At 36.6% G+C, this 18,339-nt stretch overlaps 2 protein-coding genes and 1 long non-coding RNA gene across 3 annotated transcripts in view; 1 reads left to right on the forward strand and 2 right to left on the reverse strand.

The window, feature by feature from the left end:
• The window catches only part of LOC134208172 (uncharacterized), a 28,713-nt gene extending 10,860 nt beyond the window's left edge, over window positions 1–17,853 (reverse strand). The window contains exons 1-2 of the long non-coding RNA XR_009978532.1: window positions 17,721–17,853; window positions 17,590–17,661 (exon numbers count right to left, since the gene is read on the reverse strand). This is a non-coding gene — a long non-coding RNA (uncharacterized LOC134208172). The remainder of the gene's footprint in view (window positions 1–17,589; window positions 17,662–17,720) is intronic.
• LOC134218434 (uncharacterized) lies at window positions 806–2,199 on the reverse strand. Its single transcript, XM_062697421.1, has 4 exons — window positions 2,102–2,199; window positions 1,778–2,046; window positions 1,056–1,705; window positions 806–869 (listed from the first exon to the last, which is right to left on the reverse strand). The coding sequence occupies exons 2-4, from the start codon at window positions 1,934–1,936 to the stop codon at window positions 806–808; spliced, it is 873 nt and encodes a 290-aa protein (XP_062553405.1). The 5' UTR covers window positions 1,937–2,046; window positions 2,102–2,199.
• LOC134218439 (uncharacterized) lies at window positions 3,575–5,581 on the forward strand. The gene is made up of 3 exons (XM_062697434.1): window positions 3,575–3,578; window positions 4,119–4,387; window positions 4,460–5,581. The coding sequence occupies exons 1-3, from the start codon at window positions 3,575–3,577 to the stop codon at window positions 5,579–5,581; spliced, it is 1,395 nt and encodes a 464-aa protein (XP_062553418.1).
• Window positions 17,854–18,339: the final 486 nt, after the last annotated feature.

Below are 18,339 nucleotides of genomic sequence, written 5' to 3' on the forward strand. Positions count from 1 at the left end.
CAGACTAAAAATTAGTTAGATCAGGAAAACTACCATTACAACAAATCATTAATCGCATTACCGAAAAATATTCATTCAACCTCATTGCAAGCAAAGCTACTGAACAGTTTCCAGTATTCAAAAATCCACTAAAGCATGATTGCAATCAGTATTCCTGCGTACGGTTGTCAAGCGAATTCACTTTGTCTTGTAAATTTGCTGATAGATGGTTTCTTACCAGGGATAAAACGATAGTAGCTATGCAATGTGCAAACAAGGAAGAAATTCGTGGATCACAGTTAGATTGCTTTGAAAATCTCTTTGAATATCCATTAGATTCCCCTTGCATAAACGCATTCAAAGCGTCAAATGAATATAAGCTCATGCTGATACAATCATATACATTTGATCAAATTTTATGTAAAATGGTCGCGATTGTTGTTTTTAATGAAACAGCTTTTATACCTTTACTACATACATTACCAGAGAACGAACAACTATGAAAGAAAAATGAACTCTATTTCTTCTAATTCATTAAAAATATATTCAACGATTTCCGGAATTGTTTACATTTATTTTTATGTAACATAACGAATAATGATCTCATAATATCACACATCATCAAACATGTATTCGTCGATGACTCCCGCTTCATCAATTGACTTCGCTTGGTCTGTTTGATAATTTAGGGATGCGTGTTGTAATGACTCCGAGTCCATTAGATATTCTTCGACAAGTACTTCTTCGTTGACTTCTTCCACATGTTGAACTCGATGACGCTCAGACTGCTTGCATCGTTTCCTTGCTACAGAGGCCCTAGTGCCCTTTATTTCTTCAAAGCGTTGTTTTGCATTTCGCAGGCACCGATGAAGAAACTGCTCGCACTGCACCTTGGAAAACAAGGGATCCGAAAAGAGCACAACCTTATGGAACAATGTGATTATTCCGTCATACTTATGAAACGGTATCTTGGAGATGATGTTTTCATTTCCCTTCTTATTGCGGCTAATTCCACTCCACGAACAACTCAACAGGAATTCACGATCGAAAAAATAGTCGATGATCTGCAAGCATACTGTGGCACCATCACCAACAAATCGTTGCTTGCCATGAATTGAACCAATATGCTGTACGAGGGACTGTATGAAACTTCCATTATCCGACCGTTTTCGAGAGATTCCATGTCAGCCAATCTTTTAATAGGGGTCAAAGGATTGGCTTTTGTATCGAAACTTTCCGGTTGAACAGGTACCTCTTGTCGTGTTTTTTGGGTGGCAATTATATCAAGTTTGGCGTTCATTTGTGAAAGCAATGCTGCGTACCTGTTTTGACTTTGCTTGATGCTCTCAATCTGCTTGGCATTTTCGTCCGTTTTATTGTGCAATGATAACACAAGCTGATGCAAATTTGGTTCGTTTATTGTCGAATCGGTGCCATGAAAAGTTGCTCCACCCTGCTGTGAATGTGATGACGTTGAAATTTCCTTCAATGGCTCAGCGTAAACTTCGCGTTTCGGAAAAATGTTCAGATATGACTCGTCAGCAGAAACTTCTTTCTCATTGTCTTCTTGGCGGTCTCCGAAATTTGATGATTGTGCTGAGGAAGGGCCTGGTTGAGATTCGATTTGCTTAAAGAGCTCCGCAGCTGTAGATTTCCCTATCTTTTTACGTGGTTCCGATTCATCTGTGTCGGAGTAACTTTCCATCCGTTTCCGCTCACGAACAGCCTGTATAAAAACAAACAAAATATATACCTATTTAATGTTTCATACCAATGATAACTTTTAGTCGAAATTTACCTCATTGAAACTAGCAAAGTTATTCCGCTTGATTTTGCAACGGTAGGCGCTCAGCACTTTAGTGTCTACCGGTATTTTTGGATCCTTTTTTGCCTTCTCCAAGAGCCGGTAACCAGAAACACCTTGTGGCCAATAACATAAATCGTAGCATCTTCCCATCGCCTCCGTTTTCCATCCGTTTTTCTTGACCCAGAGCGAAGGTAGCACAGACAGCAGAATATCATCGTTTTCGATTGTCTGCACAATCGAATAATTATATATAATTTCACCTATAATACAAATGTTTTTTACTACAAATATTAAGATTGTCTTGCAAATACTTACCAGAAACGCAGAATAAACAAATTCAATTCAATAATACACGAATATTACAAAAAATAGATGAAAACAGAATGCGAATTGAAATCGAGGTTGGACGGCTATCCGAAATTTCAACTTATTTGTTTTGTTTTCAAAAGTTTCATGACATTTTGCCTATCGGTTTCTAGTGCAAGGTTGCCAGTTTTGCAGTAAAATAACTCAGTCAATTTTAAATAATAAAAATTATTATAAACAATGAGTTTGAAATTCATGAATTAATCGATCGAAGGATTTGTAGGGTAAAGTTATCAATAATGGTATAGGTTCCATTATTACACAATTACATCTTAAAAACATACATGGACATTTTGAATTCCATAGGAAAAACTTAACCTTCCTTTTTAACTTAATTGATTATATAAGACTTCAAATTGCATTCTGGCAACATTGTTGATCTATGGGAGTATTCGAATGAAGCGAGTTAAAATGGTCACTTCTCAGCGGATTCATACACATCCCGTATGGCCCTGGGAGCAAAGGCGCACTCCAGCGATGATCAACGAAACACCTCAGTTCGAGACCCAGTAAAGTAAATTTTCATTAAAATAGATTAAGTCTAAACCACATGCTAGACATTAAGTATAAATAATGAAATGGTAAAAATCAACTTCGCATATTTGAAAATTATTTTGATTTTCCTTCTTTTATATCAGTTCAAATGATCAAAACCTTTTATGCTAAAAATAGCGATGGAAATCGAAGTGTACCTAACATATGCTTTCTACAGCATTAGCAGTGCTATAAATGAGCTGTCACATTTGACGGGCATATATCACTGCATTGCAATAGCATTAGTGATGCTATATAAGAGTTTTTCATTACAGCATTACATTGGCATGCTATTTCGCCTTTTGCGGCATTAAATTAGCATTATATTAGCATGAAGAGCTATAGTTAACTTTAAAAGCTTGCAATATAAATGAATATAATGCTGTATTAAAGCAATTTTATAATGCATATGGTTACTTGGGCATTTATATTGCAAGCTTTTAAAGTTAACTATAGCTCTTCATGCTAATATAATGCTAATTTAATGCCGCAAAAGGCGAAATAGCATGCCAATGTAATGCTGTAATGAAAAACTCTTATATAGCATCACTAATGCTATTGCAATGCAGTGATATATGCCCGTCAAATGTGACAGCTCATTTATAGCACTGCTAATGCTGTAGAAAGCATATGTTAGGTACACTTCGATTTCCATCGCTATTTTTAGCATAAAAGGTTTTGATCATTTGAACTGATATAAAAGAAGGAAAATCAAAATAATTTTCAAATATGCGAAGTTGGTTTTTACCATTTCATTATTTATACTTAATGTCTAGCATGTGGTTTAGACTTAATCTATTTTAATGAAAATTTACTTTACTGGGTCTCGAACTGAGGTGTTTCGTTGATCATCGCTGGAGTGCGCCTTTGCTCCCAGGGCCATACGGGATGTGTATGAATCCGCTGAGAAGTGACCATTTTAACTCGCTTCATTCGAATACTCCCATAGATCAACAATGTTGCCAGAATGCAATTTGAAGTCTTATATAATCAATTAAGTTAAAAAGGAAGGTTAAGTTTTTCCTATGGAATTCAAAATGTCCATGTATGTTTTTAAGATGTAATTGTGTAATAATGGAACCTATACCATTATTGATAACTTTACCCTACAAATCCTTCGATCGATTTATTCATGAATTTCAAACTCATTGTTTATAATTTTTATTATTTAAAATTGACTGAGTTATTTTACTGCAAAACTGGCAACCTTGCACTAGAAACCGATAGGCAAAATGTCATGAAACTTTTGAAAACAAAACAAATAAGTTGCAATTTCGGATAGCCGTCCAACCTCGATTTCAATTCGCATTCTGTTTTCATCTATTTTTTGTAATATTCGTGTATTATTGAATTGAATTTGTTTATTCTGCGTTTCTGGTAAGTATTTGCAAGACAATCTTAATATTTGTAGTAAAAAACATTTGTATTATAGGTGAAATTATATATAATTATTCGATTGTGCAGACAATCGAAAACGATGATATTCTGCTGTCTGTGCTACCTTCGCTCTGGGTCAAGAAAAACGGATGGAAAACGGAGGCGATGGGAAGATGCTACGATTTATGTTATTGGCCACAAGGTGTTTCTGGTTACCGGCTCTTGGAGAAGGCAAAAAAGGATCCAAAAATACCGGTAGACACTAAAGTGCTGAGCGCCTACCGTTGCAAAATCAAACGGAATAACTTTGCTAGTTTCAATGAGGTAAATTTCGACTAAAAGTTATCATTGGTATGAAACATTAAATAGGTATATATTTTGTTTGTTTTTATACAGGCTGTTCGTGAGCGGAAATGGATGGAAAGTTACTCCGACACAGATGAATCGGAACCACGTAAAAAGATAGGGAATGCCGCAGCTGCGGAGCTCTTTAAGCAAATCGAATCTCAACCAGGCCCTTCCTCAGCACAATCATCAAATTTCGGAGACCGCCAAGAAGACAATGAGAAAGAAGTTTCTGCTGACGAGTCATATCTGAACATTTTTCCGAAACGCGAAGTTTACGCTGAGCCATTGAAGGAAATTTCAACGTCATCACATTCACAGCAGGGTGGAGCAACTTTTCATGGCACCGATTCGACAATAAACGAACCAAATTTGCATCAGCTTGTGTTATCATTGCACAATAAAACGGACGAAAATGCCAAGCAGATTGAGAGCATCAAGCAAAGTCAAAACAGGTACGCAGCATTGCTTTCACAAATGAACGCCAAACTTGATATAATTGCCACCCAAAAAACACGACAAGAGGTACCTGTTCAACCGGAAAGTTTCGATACAAAAGCCAATCCTTTGACCCCTATTAAAAGATTGGCTGACATGGAATCTCTCGAAAAACGGTCGGATAATGGAAGTTTCATACAGTCCCTCGTACAGCATATTGGTTCAATTCATGGCAAGCAACGATTTGTTGGTGATGGTGCCACAGTATGCTTGCAGATCATCGACTATTTTTTCGATCGTGAATTCCTGTTGAGTTGTTCGTGGAGTGGAATTAGCCGCAATAAGAAGGGAAATGAAAACATCATCTCCAAGATACCGTTTCATAAGTATGACGGAATAATCACATTGTTCCATAAGGTTGTGCTTTTTTCGGATCCCTTGTTTTCCAAGGTGCAGTGCGAGCAGTTTCTTCATCGGTGCCTGCGAAATGCTAAACAACGCTTTGAAGAAATAAAGGGCACTAGGGCCTCTGTAGCAAGGAAACGATGCAAGCAGTCTGAGCGTCATCGAGTTCAACATGTGGAAGAAGTCAACGAAGAAGTACTTGTCGAAGAATATCTGATGGACTCGGAGTCATTACAACACGCATCCCTAAATTATCAAACAGACCAAGCGAAGTCAATTGATGAAGCGGGAGTCATCGACGAATACATGTTTGATGATGTGATATTATGAGATCATTATTCGTTATGTTACATAAAAATAAATGTAAACTATTCCGGAAATCGTTGGATTAATGAATTAGAAGAAGTAGAGTTCATTTTTCTTTCATAGTTGTTCGTTCTCTGGTAATGTATGTAGTAGAGGTATAAAAGCTGTTTCATTAAAAACAACAATCGCGACCATTTTACATAAAATTTGATCAAATGTATATGATTGTATCGGCATGAGCTTATATTCATTTGACGCTTTGAATGCGTTTATGCAAGGGGAATCTAATGGATATTCAAAGAGATTTTCAAAGCAATCTAACTGTGATCCACGAATTTCTTCCTTGTTTGCACATTGCATAGCTACTATCGTTTTATCCCTGGTAAGAAACCATCTATCAGCAAATTTACAAGACAAAGTGAATTCGCTTGACAACCGTACGCAGGAATACTGATTGCAATCATGCTTTAGTGGATTTTTGAATACTGGAAACTGTTCAGTAGCTTTGCTTGCAATGAGGTTGAATGAATATTTTTCGGTAATGCGATTAATGATTTGTTGTAATGGTAGTTTTCCTGATCTAACTAATTTTTTAATCTGAAATAGATGATTTTCAAATGGATATGACGAAATTGAAGGTAACGGACCGAATCGTTTAATTTAATCTACAACGTGAACTAAGTTATGGATGTTACTTGTTATGGACTTAAACAAGTCATAATAATTAGAAATGAAATCTTCAAACAGTGATTGAGCCACCGGTAAATATCGTTCATAGTAGCTGCTTGAACAAATAGTAACGGCACAAAATAAATTAGCAAAGTTATTAAACTGGCTTTCACTGATAAAATGTTTAAGTAAAATGATTCCAATGTAATGCAAAAACGTGGCACACTCTGATGCTTTCCAGTGGGTTAAACAATCAATTCCTCGAGTAGCTCTATGTATCTCAATTGGTAGTTCGATGGATTTCAATGTGTTTGATATTCTCACAACGATATCTTTTGACCACCTACTATCGTCACTACCGTTATGACCATCTTTATATGACAGAAGTAATCTTTTCATTACTCCAAGATGGAGCAAATGGAGTGAATCAGCAACGATTATGTCCTCTAATATATCGATCGGTAATCGGAAGTGGTGACACAACCAGATTTTTTTTTAGTTTTCCGTTTTCGTGAATTTTGTTGATTTGATAATGACCATCATAGGCGCCAGACCGAAAATCGAAATCATTCCGTTTTTGAGCAAATGTGTTTGGGAAGATATTTGTTCGCAACAGTGTCGAGTGTTGTCCAATAGTGCAGCATTTTAAACACCCATGGAAAGCATTAAAATTTACTACACCTATAAACAAAGAAATATATTAATATACATTTGTTTTAATTGTAGAAAACGGACATACCTTTAACAAATGCTCTGGCAGGCGAGTCACAGATAAACGCTCGGATTCGAACACAGAGATTGAATCCATTTATATCAATGCCTGATGTTAGTATTGGCTGAATTTCATCCGCAAAAGGACCAAGAAACTCTTCTACATGTCGTGGTTTACTTTTGCCATAGAAAATACCAATGATCATGGGCCTGAAGGATTTGTGTTCGTGAATATTAAATAGTATCGGCCAAATCTGATCAGTGCCATTTTTGAACAATGGAAGGCCGTCTATATATATATATATGTTTATGCTAACCGATGTTGACTCGTTCAGTGCAGCGAAATACATTCGAAGACAATTCTCTGAAAAGAAAAAAAAGAAATATTATGTTTTTGGAATACATTAGTTTTCCAATGTGAATCACCTAATCCTTGATGCCAATATTGTCCTTCAGTTATATGGACGATTGAAGCATTAATACGAGGAGTGCGGAGAAGCTGCCGTGGGCTTCTCGGAATTGTGCTATCCAGCTGGTTTAATTTTTGTAGCAACGGTTTCAATGCATTCTGCGGAATGTTATACTGCGTGCTCCAGTTGCGTAGGAAGGAAGATAAATTTTCATTTTGATTATTGCCTCGCACCGGTTCTTCGGCTAGTGAATCTTCAGGTAATAGGGTAGTCCACTCCTCTTCCGATTCTTCGTCGGAATCCTCATCGGGGCTATAGATGCTTTCGCAACCAACTATTGTTTCATCATCGGAGTCGCATGGCAGTGTTGAATGAACAGGGCATGGGTCATATACAGGCCCTTCCGGTAATACTTCTTCACGCGGATCAGGACGATCAATGGCTGACCCTTCAAGGGGTACGACATCACTTACTTTGGTGCTATTAACTTCAGAATCGGCAATTCGCCTATACAAATTCACTCTTTTTCTATAATTTCCACTTTTCAAAGCTTTTTTCCACCTAGTGAAATCCATTCTGTTTTGCAGCTAGTGACGATCGTAAACAACGCGTCTATAAATAGATTTAATGTTTGCATTCCTAATGCCGATTTAAAGCTGATTAGCTTTTGAAACTTATAATGCTTAGACACATTTAATGAGCATTAGAGACGAATATAATGCTAGTTATAATGCTACATTTTTCTTGGCTTAAAAGCATTAGCGATGCTTATATAGAACATGAATGCTTCAAGAATGCTATTATTAAGTTTTTATGCAGCATAAATGCCAATATAAGGCCATTAATATGCAGTTACTTAATGCTTACGGTTACTTGGGTATAATGCTGTATTAAAGCAATTTTATAATGCATATGGTTACTTGGGTTGTTCAGCAAGTTATTGATGCTACCAGTAGAAATTCTTGTCTACTTATAAATATTCAGGTAAGTTTAAACATTTGTACTATCATGCGTCAGCATATCTGTGCTACACACTTAATTTTTATTACCGAGCTCGGTTACCAGATTACCGAATTCTCAACAGCTGAGCTCTCGGTAGTCACCTCGGTAAACCACATCGACAACCGAGTGCTCGGTACTGCATTTTATCCGATGAAATGTCACAATTTACTGAAGTGTTCTGTAAAACTTACTGAGCCCTCGGTAACATAATACTGAGCACTCCGGTAAATAATATGTCAAATAAAAAGAGTTTTACCGATTTCTCAGTACTTTTTTAACTGGTTTTCGGTACTTTTTTTGCGGCGCCCCTGTAAAAAAAAACCAAGCAGTTTCTATTTTTATTCTTTTTTATTTCAGTAATAATTCCTTTGAAAAAACTGAATATTAAAACATTATTTTTATTGTTCAGAGATTCTCATATGCATATATCATTTTGCTCGCACATCCTCCAAGAATCGTAGCCAAACGAATAGCTGTAAGTTCTGCGGGGCGTAGCGTCCTTTCCTTTCCATTTCCTGCACTATGCGCATTATCGAGAAGCATATATCTGTAAAAAAATTGTTGAAAATATATGATAATATAATGATATTTGTAATGATCTACAACGAAGTTAAAGCTTAGTTATTTACTTACCACACAAAATTGTAGAAATATCCATTATTTTAGATATTTTTTTGTTGAAATCTGATTTGCTTGCTCAGCCATTTTGAAGACAAATGAAGATTTGAAAAAATGGCGCTTTATCAAGCATCACGACAGACGACTTCTATTAACTGAGAAATCGGTATAAAATTTAACGATGTTAGTAAGATAACTTACAGAACACGGTGAAAATGTTTCAAAATCTATGGGAACCGAGATGCTCGGTAATTAACATTTGTGACGTTTCAGTTTACAGAGAGATCGGTGAACATTATTACAGATATCAGTTATTTTACAATTATTAACCGAGCTCACGGTACAAATTATTTTTTACAGAACAAAACCAGTAAAAAAATTTACCGAGCTGTAATTATGAATTTAAGTGTGTACACACTTAATTTTTATTACCGAGCTCGGTTACCAGATTACCGAATTCTCAACAGCTGAGCTCTCGGTAGTCACCTCGGTAAACCACATCGACAACCGAGTGCTCGGTACTGCATTTTATCCGATGAAATGTCACAATTTACTGAAGTGTTCTGTAAAACTTACTGAGCCCTCGGTAACATAATACTGAGCACTCCGGTAAATAATATGTCAAATAAAAAGAGTTTTACCGATTTCTCAGTACTTTTTTAACTGGTTTTCGGTACTTTTTTTGCGGCGCCCCTGTAAAAAAACCAAGCAGTTTCTATTTTATTCTTTTTATTTCAGTAATAATTCCTTTGAAAAAACTGAATATTAAAACATTATTTTTATTGTTCAGAGATTCTCATATGCATATATCATTTTGCTCGCACATCCTCCAAGAATCGTAGCCAAACGAATAGCTGTAAGTTCTGCGGGGCGTAGCGTCCTTTCCTTTCCATTTCCTGCACTATGCGCATTATCGAGAAGCATATATCTGTAAAAAAAATTGTTGAAAATATATGATAATATAATGATATTTGTAATGATCTACAGTCGGGATTCGCTGGTTGGGATCTTAATACTTGGGTCACTTTTTAGTTGGGCCTCCGCTGGTTGGGCCATGGCCCAACTAAAAAGCAACCGTACGTCAAAATTCAATGTAAACACGGAAAACGGGATTGGGCATCACTGGACATCATTTGTGATGTTCAAGTCGAAATACACGTGTTCAAATGGCTGTCAGTTGGCCCAACTAAAAAGCCGAATTCGTTAGTTGGGCCGAGGTCGTGGCCCAACCAGCGAATCGCGACTGTACAACGAAGTTAAAGCTTAGTTACTTACCACACAAAATTGTAGAAATATCCATTATTTTAGATATTGTTTTGTTGAAATCTGATTTGCTTGCTCAGCCATTTTGAAGACAAATGAAGATTTGAAAAAATGGCGCTTTATCAAGCATCACGACAGACGACTTCTATTAACTGAGAAATCGGTATAAAATTTAACGATGTTAGTAAGATAACTTACAGAACACGGTGAAAATGTTTCAAAATCTATGGGAACCGAGATGCTCGGTAATTAACATTTGTGACGTTTCAGTTTACAGAGAGATCGGTGAACATTATTACAGATATCAGTTATTTTACAATTATTAACCGAGCTCACGGTACAAATTATTTTTTACAGAACAAAACCAGTAAAAAAATTTACCGAGCTGTAATTATGAATTTAAGTGTGTAGGTTCCTAAAAAATTGTTTTTTTTTTAATTTATACATTTCCAGGCAAATGAAAAAAAAAATATCAGCGTACGATCACCAAAATGCTTTATGCTGGATCTGGATTTATAATAAGACATCAGGTATGTTAACTATGAATATACTGTTTTACAATACGTTTTTTTTGACGTAAACTACGTCTAAGGGGAAGCCTCAGAAACAGGGTGCAAAATGAAAATTTCCAAATTGAGGACCGTCACGATGTAAGATTTCAAACGGTAATAACGTCTTTATCTTTCGATGGATTTTCGACATTTGCTTATCAATCGATTCGAAAACTCTCCAGCAATTTGACAATTCTATTGATACTATTGATTATCAACGTTAAACTATTGAAAATGTTATTTCTTTCCAAACCGGGTGAAAAATTCAATCCCGTTCATAAATCCCCAACACGGACATCAGATTGCAGTAACGTACGGGCCTTTTGATCCACTGCTTCGTTTTCCCTGTGTATAAAAAGCCCCGTGTTTCGCGTGCGCGCGTCATTTTCATTCTGCATGTCACGGAGAACGGACGATTTCGTTCGCACGGGAGGTGATGATGATGGTTTGTTTTTGAGGGATATTAACTCAGGCGGTCATTCATCCCGGGAGGGCTCGTTAATTGAGATTTATGAGTGTTGATGCGGATGAAATTTTTCGTCAGGTGGTGGTGGCGGTCTGCCAACAGCAGTACATCTTTTCATCCGTGTTCCCAACAGCATCGTTGTGGAAATATATCGGTTCTTTTCAGGACCACCATTATGTTTGGGAGGAAAATTAAGTTGAAATAATTGTTGACGTAAACTACGTCTAAGGGGAAGCCTCAGATACAGGGTGTAAAACGGAAATTTCCAAATTCGAGACCGTCGCGAAATTAGGATAGATTTCAAACACGAATAGCGTCTTTATCTTTCGATGCATTTTAATCACTTACTCTGCAGAAGTCGAATGATGGATTGAATCTTATGAATTTTTGCGTTACTGCTGCCGATTTATTGCAACAATCTCATGAATTTACTCTCAGTCAAACCAAATTCCTCCAATGAAAAATTTAATGCCCTGAAAAGGACAGATTTCAGATCATGCGGATTTCTAATCACCAACACAACAGCAACCATTCGATAGTCAGAATATCACAAGAGTATTTCACTCAAATGCAGATGCTGGCTCTATGGTTCTACCGCTACACTGCAACAGATTGCCATCGTTGGATTCTTTGTCGCAACGATCCTGTTACGAGCGCTACCTACGCCATCGGTGGAAACGAAGAGCGTGCGTCAGAAGGAGAAGCTGCAAAAATGTATTTGCATGGATGGAAGTTAAACCTGAAACAAGTAATAATAATCTTGAGGGGAAATTTCACTGGTATTGATGCTATCCATGTAAATAAATTTTTGTAGCGTCCCTGACGCACGGTCGTGATTCCGCCACTGACGGAAACTATCAGCCATCACCAAGTGATTGATATGCACTTTGATCAAAATTCGTCTTGCCTCAAATTATGGCTTAAGAGCTGCTTTCACTGATGACACTTCAGACGCAACCGTTGCAGAAATAAACACCACCATAGCCGCCATCGTAGAGACACGCAAGAAAATTTCATCTGAGTGCTGTTGATGCTGACGACGACGACCGCGCGACCCACACCATCGCCGGGAAATTTCCGGTAGGAGCTCCGCCGATGCCGAAGGTGGTACCATGGTCTGGTCTCCGCGACATTTTGGAAGAGCTGCTTTCTTGTAATCAATAAAATTGAATCTGTAGCCACGCCCCTTTGGTGAGTGTTTGACGGTTACACAATATTTGCAGCCATACCGGACAACAAAGAGGCGGAACCAATGAGCCATCTTTATTGATGATAAGAAAACTGCTCTCCCCCGCGCACGTGGCACTTCATTAGAAATGTCGCGGGCAGCGGTCCCAGCATCGGTTCTTCTCAGGGCCACCATCCTATGCAAAGGAAGAGGTGAGGCGAATATTGTTCAAAGAGCAAATTAAGCACTTGGCGACGCCATAATGTTGCCGTCCGTAGCAGAATCACGAGTGCGCCCCGGGAGGAGATGCTACAATTATGAATTCGTATGGATGGCATCAGTGGCAGCCAGGTGAAATTTTATCAAGATCTTATTTGGTTTTGTTGCAGCTTGTGATTGGGAAGGCGGATTAACAATCAATCGAAAGATGGAGATGGAGACAGTTCAATCGAAATGATGCCGTCAGTAGCGAAATCACGAGTGCGCTTTGACGCGTGGTCTTTGCAAAAACATGTGTGCGTCTTCAGTGATTTGACGGAAGTTATCCTCATTTCTAAAGTTTTAACGGTTAAATACAGTAAAAAGTGCAATTAAACTTGATAAATTGAAATTCAGAAATACCCAAGTTTAGTTAAGCTCATTTAGAATATTTTTCGAAAAATTCGAAAAAGAGCAATGAATTGAATTTAAACAAACAAAACTAAACTACTCATATTATACAAAACTCGGAAATTCAATAAATTTGTTTTAATTACATAAATATATTAGTTCCTTTTAAAATGTAAATTTCATAAGAAATCCAAAGAGTAATTTTGTAATACTCATGGATAATGGCACTAGATTCTTCATTTTACCAAACTGTTTCACGTAGTTTACGTCAGGCGGTCGTGTCTTGTACACAACCCTTATGATTTTTTCAAATAACTTACTTTCTACAACTTGTTTTCAAATTTTTAGATTATTGAGGAAACCTCCTGCCGCTAACATTGTGATAACTTCCCAGGCGTGAAAAGAATAACACTAGTGCTGTAATATTGGAAGAAGCCAGCCGCAGAATCTTTTTGTATGTTTCTGATTAAAAACAACGCAATAAATATGTCTTTAGACCTGAGATTGCTTGTGTTTTTTTAAATATCATTAACAAATTAAAAATTTTATCGCATTCCATTCAGAACTATGAATTACTGAAATCGGTAATATTTTTACAAATCTACCAGCATTGTTTTACCGATTACTCAGTAACTATTACAAATCTACTCGGTATTTTTTGACAGTTCGCTATCATGAATGCTGAACCGAGAACTCGGTAATTGAATTCGATTACCGAGGTGACTACCGAGAGCTCAGCTGTTGAGAAATCGGTAATTCATTTATCGGGCCCGGCAAATAGAATTAAGTGTGCACAAGTTTCTCCCTCCCTTCTTCCCTTTCTTGTTTTCCACATAATAAACTTTTTACATAAAGTTTGTTTTTCGAAAATATTTATTATTATTACCGATATTGCGTGTTCTGCTATCAGCCGGAATCAATGCTGATGAGGATTTGATATGCAGTGTCTTCTGAGCATGTTGGCAGTTATTCCCATTTTTTCACAGCTCCAGTACTCTTAGATGCTGATCTTAATCGCATAGACCGAGTGCAAATAATCCCGGCCCTGAAAAACGAGATTACACAAACCTCAGAAGCTGCTAATTTAAACTAAAAACTGTGCGATACTAACCTGAATGAACAGTGATCTCGAGATCGTCTTCTTTCCATTTTGTATGCTGGAAATCCGAACGATTACTTGGTTTTTTAATACAGAAATATCTGCAACTATATTTCTTAAGCGTGCGAGCAAGTGTGAAAATATGTCAACAAAACAAAAATATTGCTGTTTCTTTCGTATCATTGAACACAGCTGTCACCTTGTGTGATTATTTTTTCATATTGAGCGTTTTGAAAATAAAAGTTCAAAAACTTTTGGGTTCACAAAGTGAATTTCAAAATTGACATTTAGACCCGACAAAAAATATGTTTGAATTAAATATATAACTTTCGATTCCAAGGTTTTCACTTTTATTTTAAAGAAAAACTATCACTTCTTAGATATAAAGTAGGATATATTTCTAGAGTGCTTTGAGAATAGGTCGTATGTGCAAAAGAGAGCCTCTCTTCGGTTACATTCTCTTTCGATTATTACAAAGCTATACACAAATTAATGTTGGATTTTTTGGCAGATATCTAAAGACAATAACTTTGTCTAGCATGCTAAAGTGAAAATGTAGCAGAAAATGCTAAACTTGCCGATCTATTAGCGAAAGAGAGCGTGAACAAAGAGAATCTCTCTTTTGCACATACGACCTATTCTCAAAGCAATCTAGATTTGATAAAACTATGTTTGTTCTTTCTGTGTATAAATATGAACACACAACACGTTTTTCTAGACTTTGTGCGGAATTTACCGTCTTTTTCGCCTTTTCGGGATTTTCCCCGTGAACATGCAGAGTATATCCTACACTCAAATTAAACGGATGATATATTTTATGTGCAGAAACCACATAGATGATGAGTGTGATTTAAAATTTCCATTTTATGTGCGTCTAATAAAAGTTACACACAAAAAAAATCGTTGGTAAAACTAAAAGAATCGTTGGTAAAGTTAAGAAAATGAGTTAGTGATTTTCAGTAGAAAGTATAGAACTGTTAAATTTACCAATGCAAAAATATTACTTCGGAAAGAACCATTTACTTTTTAAAATAAAAGTTTCGCTCTTAAAATGAAATGTGTTTTTTGCATTTTAATTAACTATTGGTGCTTTCAAAACAACAAGTTGTTCGTATTGTAAATTTGAGTTTATTTCTACTTAAATTATTGTATACAAACTATGGAATGAAAATTCATTTGTGATTAAAAATGATTTTGTTTTTATTTAATATTTTATTTCCGTTCATATACGAAGAGTTGTAAGATTATCTGAGTGTTCGGCATATTTTTTGTTTTTCGTCGCCGCTGCCGCCGATGAATAATGGTCTTGATCCTGGTACATTTTCTGGAATCAGACGGAATCTACCTGGCCTAGGGGATGTTGTCTTTGATGTTGGTCTTGTTGCACTAGCTTACGTATTGCTGCTCAGGAATGTTGCATCTGATAAAATTAAAGTAATCTAGGTTAGCTGGTTAATGTAGAAGGTTGCACTCACTTACCATCAGGAAATATATTAACTTGCGAATAAGCCTTTTCCGGCTCGGGGTTTCAGAATAACGTCGGCGTATTCGTTAGGCCGTTCCAGTCGATTCCAACTCAATGATCCAACCACAAACCTGCGGTTGCAGGTTGGCTTAATGATTTCCACCGCCATGAAACGCTATGCTTCCTCGATGTTTCGTTAGATTTTTCACCGACTGATGGAGGTAATTTCGATGAGAGCGGTGTGTACATCACTTGCGGAAACGGGTGCATGTTAGCTCCGGGTGGGTATAATGCAAATATTGCTGCTTGGCAAACACAACACTTCCTATATAGGGCACTCCGAAATTTTGCGATTGTTTCCTGGGCTTTGGGAAATAGTTGCATACACGGACAAGGATCCCAGATCGACGAGCGCTCGTTTGATGGATTGAGGAAGCGCGGGAAGTGAGGTTATTGATTTGTTGACAGTTTAATCAGTTGCCGGGAAGATTTTATTTACAGCCACTGTTGCCAAAATTGAAAAATTGGTCATCCCAATTGAAAGTTTTTGATCTTTCATTAGAAACTTTTTCGCTTTTAAAATTACAATATTTGGTTGAGAAAAGTACTGTCAAATTAACACTTTTGTTCTCACAATCAATGTTTCGCTATTCAAAACTACCAAAACAGCACAACTCTTAAAATAAAAACACAATATTCTCAAAAGCACAATTATTTTTTTCTCTGTGTATTAATTGGTTATAAATTCTATGAATGGTACATTTGTACTACACTATGTGTATAATGAAATCATAGTGCATCAACATGAACAACAAAAACGCGCGCATTGTATTTGTATCATGAAGCCGAGAATGAAGCTCACTCAACGGAAAATCCGTTGCCGTCCCGGATCTCCAATAAAAATCCGTCCAACTCGAACGTTTTTCAAGGTAAATAGTTTATGATTCTAATATATTATTTTGTAATTATGATTTAATTTGTATTGCAGAACTTAACTGTATAGCGCAAATCGATGCCCAGTGATTTACCTCAACGGTGACGTAGGGTAAAATGCCCAATAGTGGACCCCCTAGTAGCGAAATTTTGCTCTCCCGGGCATAATGAGTGGAAATTTGCAAAATATTAATTTTGCGTGATATCTAATATCAAGCTCTGCATCTCCTCTTCACGATACATACATAGAAAACTCAAATACTCGACGTTATTCTTCGAAATTAACATTTTAAAGTCGGACTGAATTTGCCCTATAGTAGACCCCCTGGGGGTCCATAATAGGAAATTGCTTCCCTATAGTCGACACTTCATTTGATTTTCATGTTTCGTTTCGGGACGTTCTTCTTCCCTATTATGGACCCCCCAAAATATTCCTATAATGGACACTCTCGTGTTTATTTTTTATAGAATTGTAAAAAATCATCTAATTTTACTTTCCATAGCATTATTTCATATGATACTGTAGTTTAATCATGTGTTATAATAATGTTTCTACATGAACATATAGTAACATTTTAAATCGACAATGGTATAAATAGTAACAATATCACTCATGTCATGTGAATAGTAACAATAATACTACATATTGTTTTCATTTATGCGGGTTCTTAACGTGATTGCAGATACCAACCAATCCCAACTAGCCGTGCTCAATCTTAGTAATGGGAGTAAAAACATCAATCAGTAAAATTTAAGATGCAATAAATCAAACAATTGAATGTTTTATTTCTATATTATAGAAATTTTTCCTTTGCCACAATCTTCAATTTGATTATTTTTACTATTCTCACTAATTCAATGCATAAGGGATAAGATGAATGGAATTTATTACCTTGCTACTAAATATCATGAGAGCTGCACATAAAATTTATCTTGATGGGGTTTGCAAAAAATCATTAGCGCTGCACATAGTTTTCATTTATGAACGTAACTGGTCACAATTTAAGTGCAAGGCTTTTATATATAATATGTTCTTTTTTCTGAGTGTCAAATTGATGAAATACTCACCAATATCACGCCTCAATGAAATTGTTTTGCAGCTTTGCTTCCACATTTTTCCGCCAAGAAAACTGTTGAGAACTGTGGGAATTTTTGATTATTCAAAAATATTTGAATGAATTACGCATTTCATTACTTACCCTTGATCTCGCCCTTGATTTTTAGTACAAGAAATAATTGAAAAAAGCACAAAAGTTAAACATTCTGGTTTCACCGAACCAGTTGTTTATTTTTACAAACAAAACCAATGGCAGCTACACGGGAAAATAACTCTGCGGTCTGTTGAAAATCATTGCAGAACTTTTATATTTATCATGTTTTTATCAGGGGTCGTTCAAAAATGATGTCACAGGTTTTAGGGGGGGAGGGGGTCTAAGGTTTTGTGACAGTACATGTACTAGGTATACAAAAAAGCGTGACAGATGGGGGGGGGGAGGGGGTCTAGAAATCCCAAAAAGTAGTGGACGTCATATTTGAATCGCCCCTCATTGGAAGATGTAATTTAGCTACCCTATAACCAGAGACCGGCGGAGTGAAAAACTGTCGAAATGGCAACGTATGAAAATGCATGAAATCGTGACAATGATACTGGCAGCACTTGAACTTTTTGCTTGCTTCTTATGGATGCAAAAAGTAAACAAGTCGAAATGGAACCGCTTATGACGGTTTGATTGGAAACAAGATGGCGTCTTCGCCGATCTCTTATTCTAGTATTTCTAATGTAATTCTTAATTGCGATTCCGCACGGCAAGGAAACTA

This window comes from Armigeres subalbatus, chromosome 1 (assembly GCF_024139115.2).
Source record: "Armigeres subalbatus isolate Guangzhou_Male chromosome 1, GZ_Asu_2, whole genome shotgun sequence".
Classification (NCBI taxonomy): domain Eukaryota; kingdom Metazoa; phylum Arthropoda; class Insecta; order Diptera; family Culicidae; genus Armigeres; species Armigeres subalbatus.